The sequence below is a fragment of the Cervus elaphus genome, chromosome 9 (genome assembly GCF_910594005.1).
Source record: "Cervus elaphus chromosome 9, mCerEla1.1, whole genome shotgun sequence".
NCBI lineage: Eukaryota > Metazoa > Chordata > Mammalia > Artiodactyla > Cervidae > Cervus > Cervus elaphus.
The window spans coordinates 20,782,750-20,793,037 of NC_057823.1; the positions used below are offsets into that span (position 1 = coordinate 20,782,750).

The window sequence follows — 10,288 nt, forward strand, 5'->3', positions numbered from 1 at the left end:
CCAGCCGCTGAGGGGGCTGCCAGGGGGCTGAGCAGGCTCAAGTAGGGGCACGGGGGGTGGGCAGGGGTGGTGGTGTGTGGTCCATATCTCGGGCCATCTTGCCCTCCTTGGCCAGGACTGGTTCGTGCTGCCTCCAGGCAGAGCTCTGATCCCAGCGCCCAGAGCAGAGGGGGGCTGTCCTTGCCTTGGCAATGGAGGGGCCCCGCGTGCCTGTCTCAGGCCAGGGGCTGGAGGCCTGTGAGCAAGGCCAGGAAGGTAGGGGCAGGGGGGGCCAGGGGTCCCTTAAGGAGGAGGTGGCCACAGGGGCAGTGCTTGGAGATGGGCGGCAGTCCCTACCTGGCCAGAGGAACCTCCAAGGTGGGTTTGTGTGGGTGCATCTTAGGGGTTCTGGCATCAAGAAACTATGTGGCCCTGGGGGTGGAGGGGGCTCTTGGGCACAGGTGGAGCCCTGAACCCCCTTCTTTCACTTTCCCTCCCTTCCCCTCTTCCTCCCTTTTGCCCTCGTGGCTCTCTCCAGGACCCCTGCGCTCCATGGTGGAGGACCTGCAGTCCGAGGAATCTGATGAGGACGACTCTTCATCAGGCGAGGAAGCCGCCGGCAAGACGAACGCAGGGAGGGATTCCAGGTGCCCGGCCAGTGGGGAGGAGCGGGCATGGGGGCACTGGGATGGGGAAGAGAGAGCCCACTCGGGAGCCCTGCCTGGGCATTGAGGGGGCCTGGGGGCCTCCTTCATCTCAGTGCTGGGGAGCGTGGCTGCGGAGTGGAGGTGGGGCCAGCCACTCCGGGAAGAGTCCCGTCGTCACCTGAGAAGGGGGCCGAGGTGGTGGCTAGCAGCCTGACCTGGGCCCAGGCATATGCCAGCGGGGCCTGGTTTCTCTGCTCTTGGCCCAGGCAGGGGTCCTTCCCCAGGTGGCCGGCACTGGGCTGGGACACACTGAGGACTGTCCTTGGACCCGAAGACACCCCGGGTGGGAGCAGCTGTGGCCTGGGGAAGGGCCACGTGGCCTTCCACCCAAGTGGAGTGAGCCGAGACACCTCCTCCGGACACCCCTGGCCTGGGAGTGTGCCCACCTCAGGGCTTGCTGTCCATGCTGGCCTTGGCCCCAGGCCTTGGGGCTGGGCAGACTCAGGGTCAGCAGCTCAGTCTGGGTCCAGCCTTTTCTTCCAATGAGGCCAAGCCCTTGTAGCCTCTGGGGCTCTTTTTAAGGTGGGCTGGTCACTCGGTCTCACCCAGCAGGCAGGGCAGTGAGCAGCAGTTGCTCGTTGTTCTGTGCTGGTGTTGCTCGTGAGAGCCGCCGTCCTGGGGGCTGAGGCTGTGGGAACGGCTGCTATAGGAGCCTGGGCTCCCTGGGCAGGACGGCAGGGGATGGCGCTCAGAGGGATGCCCCTCCTGGGCAGAGGAGGGGGGACGGTGACCCGCCCGAGACGGGACAAGTGGCAGCGGTCCCCGCCTGGGTGGTACTGGCGACTCTTGAGTGCGAACCTTAGTGTGGACCCTGAGTGTGGATTCCAAGTGTGGATCCTGAGTATGGATCCCGAGTGTGTATCCTGCTGGAAGTGGGTGTAGGGGGCTCAGGGGCTGGTGAACGTGCACCTGCTAATGGGGGCTCAGGTGGCAGTGCCAGGGCTGAGTGAGCATCAGAAGACGTCTCACTGCTGGGTTGAAGGGGTGCAGGTGAAAAGCAGGATGGGGCTGCCTGGGTCACTGCATCCATCAGGAAAGGGGCCCCATGGACCCTAATGCTGGTGCCCAGCCGCTGCCTGGCGGAGACAAGGCCGTCAGGCCACTCCTGGGCATGCTCACCAGCAGTTCCTCTGAGGTGAGGAGATGAGCTGTCTGCTTCACCCTGATACTCTGCCTCTGGGGAGGTGGTGGGGAGAGCAGAGGACTGGAGCCAGGGAAACGGGCAGGCCTGGCCTCGGGGTGCATGAGGCAGGAGCCCCTGAGGGTCAAGGCTGCGGCCAGTATTCTGGCCCTGCCTTTACGCCAAAGCCCAGCTCAGCAGGAGAGAGGCGGCAGGCAGGAGCGACCATATACCTGATGGACTCTGCCCAAGGGTGCTGTGCGTTGCCACCCAGAAGCAGTGGGAGGAGGAGAGCTGGAGAGGGGCTCCATCTGCACCGCCTGCTGAGCTGTCGGGGAGGGGTTTCTGGAAAAGCTAAAGGAATGGACCAGCTCTTTCCGTCCAGACTGAGGGCGGTGTGAATGGAAGGAAGTGGCTGTCAGGTGCAGGCTGGCTGGGGGCATCAGGCAGCCACACCCTTCCCTCTGTGAGGGGGCAGCCCCCCAGGAGGTGCGGACTGGAGCCCCCCAGGAGGGGATGGGCGCCTGAGGTCACCACTTGGGCACAAAGGGCCCTGTGTCCTTTTCTCCCGGGGTGTCAGGCTGAGGTAGAGCCATGTCTCTCCTGCTGGCCATGTCTCTCCTGCAGGCCCCTCCACCCACACAGCAGTGAGCATGGAGCCCACCCACCTGGAGTTCTGACCTCAGAGACACACAGGGACTCCAGAGACCCAGGGGCACCCCAGAGACCCAGGGGGACCTCAGAGCCTCACAGGGCAAGCATGCTGATCTCTGAGTTCCTTGCTCTTTGACGGCAGCTCAGAGACTTTTTCTATTAAGTTGGCAGTGGCTGTCTGGAGCTGGGTGAGGGGGTCTCCGGACCTGTAGGGGGAATGCTGGGTGCTGGCCTGGCCCCAGAGAAGGGCTGAGTCCGTCCCAGAGCTTCACTGGGGGTGTGCTGGGCAGGACTGCCTCCCTGGAGCTCTGGGTGGCCAAGGCCTAATGGGGTCGTTTCCACGTTCAGGTTGAGCTTCAGTGACAGTGAGAGCGACAATAGCGGAGACTCCTGCCTGCCTAGCCGGGAGCCCCCTCCGCCCAAAAAGCCACCTCCACCCAACAGCAAGGTAACCTCCTGGAGGCCAGCTGAGGGTTGGGCCTGGCATTTGCCAAGTCTCTGAGGCTGAGGGTGGGGGCACAGTAGAAGGTGAGCTCACCTCTCAGGTCCCAGTAATAGTCTGCTGCCTGGGATGGGCTACTCTTACAGTCGGGTCCAGGGCCAGAGGAAGGACAACGGGTGGACCCAGTGGGGGCTGGGGAAGGGGCCACAGGCCAGCACTCACACAGACTGGGGTTCACCTCACAGGCATCAGGCCGCCGGAGCCCAGAGCCCTGCAGCAAGCCAGAGAAGATCCTTAAAAGGGGCACCTACGACAAGGTAGGGGCCGGGACGGTGAGGGGCCTATGGCCTGGTGGGGCCGGGACGGTGCGGGGCTACAGCCAGGTGGGGCCGGGACGGTGAGGGGCCTACGGCCAGATGGGGCCGGGACGGTGAGGGGCCTACGGCCAGGTGGGGCCGGGACGGTGGGGGGCCTACGGCCTGGTGGGGCCGGGACGGTGGGGGGCCTACGGCCAGGTGGGGCCGGGACGGGTTGGGGGCTTACGGCCAGGTGGGGCCGGGACGGTAGGGGGTTACGGCCTGGTGGGGCCGGGATGGTGGGGGGCCTACGGCCTGGTGGGGCCGGGATGGTGGGGGGGACTATGGCCTGGTGGGGCCGGGATGGTGAGGGGGCTATGGCCAGGTGGGGCCGGGACGGTGGGGGGGCTACAGCCAGGTGGGGCTGGGATGGTTGGGCACCTATAACACAGCACCCGGGGTGGGGTGGGGTTACGACAAGATGGGGCTGTCGTGTTGGAGGGCGCCAGCCTGGAGCTGCCTGGGTGTGGCGCGGGTTGGGAGGGGCAGGTCACCCCTGAGTACCCCTCTGCCCGCAGGCCTACACTGATGAGCTGGTGGAGTTGCACCGGAGACTGATGGCCCTGCGGGAGCGCAACGTGCTGCAGCAGGTACGGACAGATCCCTGCCCCAAGACTCCCAAGGGCATGGGTCTCAGAGGAGTCCTGGGTGGGATGCTATCCAGGCCCACGCGCTGCGGACCCCCTTAGGCAGCCCTCAGGAGCCGCCTTCTTTTCTTTGAGGGCCTGGTGAGGGGCGGGGGCCACCCCAGCCCAGCATCCTGCCCATGAAGCCTCCCTGCCCGCTCCTTCCAGATCGTGAACCTGATCGAGGAGACTGGTCACTTCAACGTCACCAACACCACCTTCGACTTTGACCTCTTCTCCCTGGATGAGACCACCGTGCGCAAGCTGCAGAGCTACCTGGAGGCCGTGGCCACATGACCCTGGGCCGGCTGCCGGGCCGCAACCCTGGGGTCCTGGGAGGCCACGTCCGGGCCCCGCCTTCCCCCTTCTCTCGACTCACCCGCCCGCAGCACTGCCTTAGTGACCGCCCTGTCCTTGGCCCACATGGCCAGCTGCACTTTCCTCATCGGGAGCCCTGGGGCAGAGGGGGGCCAGGCTGGCGCTGCTGCTCCCCGACACCCAGGGCTGTTACCTGGGCCCCCCTGGGAAAGCGGCTTTTGCTGGAGGTGGCACCGCGCCTCACTCCTGAAGGGGAGGAAGCGTGCCCTGTGTTGGGGGCCTGGCTCCACGGTGGGGCTTGTGGCACAGCTTCACTGCCCGGGCCCTCTGAGCAGCGGGGGCCCTGCCTCCAGCCTCTCCAAACGGTTCAGAACACACCCGCCGTGCTCCAGGACCTCAGAGGGCCCCCGCTGCACCTGGACGGGCCCCACTCACCCTCCCGTGAGCTGACACGGTTCCGTGTCGGCTCTCACTGTGCTGGGACGCGTGCTGTATAGTCCTCTCCCTGTTATATATGTGTCTGCACTCTAGGTACCACAGCGGGTTCCAGGTGTGTGTTTCTGTGGCAGCAGTGCACGCTGGGGGGTGGGGGGTGTGTAAGGCGGGACTTGTAGGTTAAGATGTCTCCACTGGTCTTGTTGTCGTCGGGCTGGAGGCCGAGCCGGAGCGCCAGCTGGCCCCTCCAGGGGTAGGGAGGACGCCTCTCCCTTCCCCCGGCCGGTGAACACTACGCGCTGCCATCTCCGGAAGCAGCCCCCGGCCCGGGGCTCGTCCTCTTCCTCCTTCCATAGGATCCTCTTCCTTCTGTTGACCGAGTCTTCAAACTTTGAAAAAAAAAACATGAGCTTTTGCCAAATAAGACGGGATAGTTTGTGGAGTGTTTTGCGGAGCGTCAGGACTCAGAGCCAACCCCTCACGCCTGGGCCCCGGCGGGCAGCAGGCCCTCCCACCCCTGCGAGTTGTGCCAGTCCAGGGCCAGAGACCCAGCGCCTCGCACGCCTGAAACTCTCCAAGGGCCAAGCCAGCTCCTCCTCCCCACCCAGGCCGGAACGTCCTTGTGGGGAAACTCCTGGGCCTGGGGGCCTGTTTGTCAGCCTCTACTCTCCCAGACCTCGACTCCAGGCTCCTCTGGCCCCCACCGGCTCCAGCAGAGGAGGCCTGGACCAGAGCTGGGCTCACCTCCTCCCCCACCGCCGTTGGATGGCCCCTCTCTTCCCGGTTTGTGAGTACTCACGTGGGGTGCACCAAGCCCCCCTTCCCTGTGGTCCCCGAGCATTGTCAGTGCTCCAGTTTGGTCTGTCAGGCAGACCCCCAACACTCCCTCAGGAGCCCCGCCTCCAAGGCTTCCCCAAAAGCCAGCCTTGCTGGTGAGACCCCAGGACCTGGGGAGGCCCAAGAACTTTCCGAGGAAAACGCCATGACTCCTCACCACCTGCTCTGAATCTCTCCCAGCCCCACTGCCTCGAGGTATCAGGAAGAGGGCAGGCCGTGTGGCAGGCTCTGTGCCGCCACCCATTTCCCCAGGCAGGCCAACAGTACTCCGAAGTGGGGCACCTCTCCTCTGGAAACTAAGACATTGGACAGAAGGGACTGGCCTGAGGGCAGCAGCTGCTGGGCCCTCTGTGCACAGAGGCCGCCAGGGTCACGGGTGGGAGCCTCAGTCCAAGGGCGCTAGTCTTTTTCCTTCTCGAGGAGCTCCTGACTTGGTGACTCGGGCAGCTCTCTGCTCAGGAGCTGGGCTCTGCGCCGGAGGCAGCTAGAGGAAGGCTGGGCTCGTGGGTCTGCCCTTAGCAGCAGCAGCAGCAGAAGCTGGCCCTGCCTCTGATTTCCAGGGCCTTCAGAAGCACCAACCCATTTCTGTTACCTCCTCTGGCCAGAAGGCCCCTGCGCTGTCCTCTGGACCTACTCTAGGCTCAGTGCTGGCCCTGCAACCACCTGATGGACGTGCCAGGCAGCCAGGGCCCTGGCCACGGCATTCCCAGCTGCTCCCCCACCCCAGCCCCAGCTGCCCGGCAGCTGGGCCCACCAGGGCTCTGGGGAACACTTCCATAGGAAGGGCCGGCACTTTGTGATGGCCGCGTGTTTAGTGTTAAGCCCCTTGCCCCCAGTGCAAATCCCCGTGTTTTGCTCTCTCCTGAACAAAATGTAAACCGACGCCTGAAAGCGAAAGGTATCGAATACCTTTCTTACCCACAAGGGTTTTTTGTTTTTGTTTTGTTTTTTACAAAGAATGTGTCTCACTAGGAACTAGGACACTCATCAACCTGAGACCAACTCCTGGATAAAAGGAATAAAGGAGAATCGTGTTTGTAATAAGTCACAGGATTGTTTCTGTCCTGAGTTTCAAACTTTCTTTTTGTTAAATTGTGAAATTATGGAGGAGTTTTATAGAAAAAAAAAGTGAAATAAAGTCAGGCGGGAACGCAGAGCTCTGTGTAGGGCTTTGTGCACCTGCTTGGTTCGCTCTGTCGTGGCGTTGGTGAGTGGAGGCACAAACTCCCACGGGGCCCCTTCTCTCCTCTCCCTGTCTCAGCGTTTCCAGGTGGACGACCGGGAAGAGGAGAGGGGGTTGGAGCCAAGCGAGGTGGGCACCAGGAGTGGGTGCAGGAGTGTGAGCAAGGCTGGCATCCCAGAGGATATAGATGGCACAACCAGAAACCTGAGAGGTGCAAGGTGGCAGAGAGTGAACTCTGCCATCCTGATTTTGATGGTGTGTTCTTTCCTTGAAAGCAGGGAGCAAATTTTGGGTTGAAAAGCAAGCCTGACCTCAAAATATGGATGAATGGGTGGGTGAGTAGATGAGTGAGTGGATAGATCATGGGAATGGGTGAGTGGATGGATGAAAACCAGACAGAAAATGTGGGCAAAGACATCCTTTGTGAGGTGCCAGGGTGCTTGTCAGCCAGTTTGTCCATGGAATTTGCTCTGGACTTGGTGTGGCAAAGCTGAGTGAACCCCAAGGAGACAACTCTCCCAGGCTCTATCTAAGCAGTCTTGTCCACCCTGGGGGCTCCAGTCCTACCAGAGGGACAGAAGATTCATTCCAGAATGGTCAGCATTGGCCAGTACCCTCCAGCCACTCTGCCCACAGCAGGTGATTAAAATCACTTCTGTCAGTTGGCAGCCACTTGGGGAGACAGCTGGCTACACCAGGGTACTCAAGATAATTTTGTCTGTTTTCTAATCAGTAGCCAGAATTTCCATTTTCAGCATCCAGGCTGTGCCCTCCCTGCCCTGTCTTTCCTACCAGGGATTCTGCAGGCCTTTTTGGGACAGTTTCTCATCTGAGCTCCTGAATTAGGGACACAGAGTGAAAGAGGGTCTAGAATGGTTCCCACCGTTCCCAGACACCGCCCCACCCCCTCACCCCACCAACACACACATACACAGAGTAAAGGACGACTATGTATAAAAATACGGTAGGGTTTGCTGCAAACCAGGTGTTGGGCTGAGAGTTGTTGCACAGATTCCACAAACAGTTAGGGTAGGCACTGCTGTCAGAATTCCCACAACCGGTGAAGAAACATTCTGCAAGAGTTGACCTTCCTGCATCCATACAGCTAGGAGGCACATTCCCGACACTCAAGGTCAGGTGTGTGTTAACTTTATTGCTTACAGTAAATATTTCTTTGTATTTACCCATATAATCACCTCCTGGGGTGTGCTTTCTGAATTTCCATCTGGAATCATCTTCCTTAAGCCTGAAAAAAATCTCACTAGCATTTCATTTATTGCAGCGATGAATTCCCTCAGCTTTTGTTCATCTGTAGACACCTTCATTGTATCTTTATTCTGTGAAGATATTTTCATTAGGTATAGAATTCTAAATTGGCAGGTATGGTCTGTCCCCACCTCCTGCTTGCTGCTCCATCATCTTTTGGCTTCCATTGTTTCTGCAGAGAAGTCAGCCCTTCAGTGTCATTTGTTGCCCTTTTGAGGATCATGTGACTTTCATCTCTGGTGCCTTTAAGATTTTGTCTTTTAGTTGGGAACAGTTTCATATATTTTAATGATTTGTTTCTTCTATTGATATGACATCTGCATCCCTTTTAAATGCTTTTGCCTTGAATTGTTTCAAATATTTTTTCCAATCTTTTTTCCCGTTTTTGGCCAAGCCACACAGCATGTAGGGTCTTAGTTCCCCAACCATGGATGGAACCCACATTTCATGCATTGGAAGCATGGAGTCTTAACCACTGGACCACTGAGGAATCCCTCAAATTTTAAGTTTATATTTTGGTGATGCAGGCACAAGTACAAAGTTTCCAGGGACACATGTGCTGTGAGTGGTGATCCTCATTCTTACTTTTCCTTCTCCACTTTCTTGCGCAGCTCTTAAAAGCCATCTGTGCATGAACAAGACAAAACTGTACTAGTGATACCATACATGCATCCTTTTCTCTTACTATATCTTAGAGTTCATTCCAAATTAGCATGCCGTGTAAAGGCACCATAGTTTACATAACTCATCCTGCTGGTGGGCATTTAGACTCTTCCCTCATTTACTTCCATGACCACAGGTAACTGCACACGTTCGGGTGCGTGACAGCATCTGTGCTCAACAGCTTTTGTGGTGGATCTGCCTATTTTCTACCAGGTTTCTTGGTATTTGTGTCTGTGTGCTTATGTGTCTGTGTATTTTTAGGAGCTCCTTATGGAATATGTAATGTAGGGCTTTGGAATGTATTCTGTTTCCCCAGCTTGTCTGTAGGTTTTGTTTATGACATTTCCACCATGCTGAAGTCCTTTCTTTCAGTGGTTTTTGGGTTGTTAACATTTCATCTAGGATGATTTTTTTTTTTTTTAAGTTCTCTCCTGGTTTCTTCCCTCCCTCCTTTCTTCTTTCTCACCTTCCAGTTTGCCATGAGTTAGGGCCCCAGTGATACATTACTCAATTCCTGCATGTATTTCTCAGTCCCTGACTTCTCTCTTCTGCATATCTATTTATGTCCCATCACTGAGCTTTCAGTTACTTCTGCTTTGTCATTTCTTTAATATGTGGTAGGGAAAGCCTCACATCCCCACCCCACCTCCCCATCAGTATTCAAGAAATCACTCCAATGTCCTTGCATGCTTGTTTTCCCACATAAACTAATCAGCTTATGTTTTTGAATATTTATCTTGTTCTGAAGTTTCACATTAACATTCTGTTTTGAGTTCTGATTTTTCAAAAAACATACTGGGTAGCATTTGGTGGGGTCCCGGAAAACTCTCAGCCATATGTCTTCATATGTTGCTTCTCGCGTTTTCTGCTTCTGCACGTCCTATGACATAGGTTGGAACCTATAGGATTATCTATCTACCTTTCAGATCTCTAACCAACTGTTCTCCCTGCAGCCACCAGAGGGCGCCTGTGAGCTCCTGAGTCAGATCTGGTTCCATGCCTCCTGCCCTCCGCCTGGGCTCCCTCCAGCTAAAAGCCCCAGGTCCTCCCCATCCTGCAGCCCACAAGACTGCGTCCTCGCTGCCTGCCCTCACCTTCCTCTCTACCCACCCACTCATTTTGCCCCAGCCAAACAGGCCTCCTCTCTTCCTCCAATTGGCCAGCCACGTTCCTACCCTAGGCCCATAACGTCTGCCTACAACACCTTCCCCAGAAAGTCACACAGCTCCCTCCCAACCGCTTTTAAATCTCTGTTGAAATTTTTGCCTCATCTCCTTGGTCACCATGTTAAAATTTCAAACCCCCAACCCTGGCTAGTCCACCCGCTTCATGCTTCAGTTTTCTCTGGATCACTGTGTACTCAATGCATACTTTATTATGTTGACTGGACGAGCCCCTTGAAGTCTCTTACGCGTGTCTCAATCCGAAAATTGGGCATTTATCATTGAACGCATACCTGAGGAGACAGTGCTCTCCTAAATCCCGGGGTCCCATAGGGAACAAGGCAGCCCAGCCCCTCACCCTCATAGAATGTGACCAACGGAACAAATGATACAACCATGGTAGCAGGTGGCCGATAGGGCTGAGCAGAAAATTTTAAAAGGGTGTGGGAGTGGTGGGGGTGGGGAGGTGGGGAGGGCGGTCAAGAATGACCTGGCTAAGGAAATGGGACTCATTGGAGAAGAGTCACAGTAACAGCAAC

General features: G+C 57.7%; 1 protein-coding gene across 1 annotated transcript in view; it reads left to right on the top strand.

The window, feature by feature from the left end:
* MLLT1 (MLLT1 super elongation complex subunit) overlaps nucleotides 1-6,522 on the top strand; it is a 64,593-nt gene extending 58,071 nt beyond the window's left edge. The window contains 5 exon segments of the mRNA XM_043911808.1: nucleotides 518-626; nucleotides 2,809-2,908; nucleotides 3,148-3,219; nucleotides 3,777-3,848; nucleotides 4,053-6,522. Of these exon segments, the coding sequence (XP_043767743.1) occupies nucleotides 518-626; nucleotides 2,809-2,908; nucleotides 3,148-3,219; nucleotides 3,777-3,848; nucleotides 4,053-4,181 (482 nt within the window). The 3' untranslated portion in view covers nucleotides 4,182-6,522.
* Nucleotides 6,523-10,288: the final 3,766 nt, after the last annotated feature.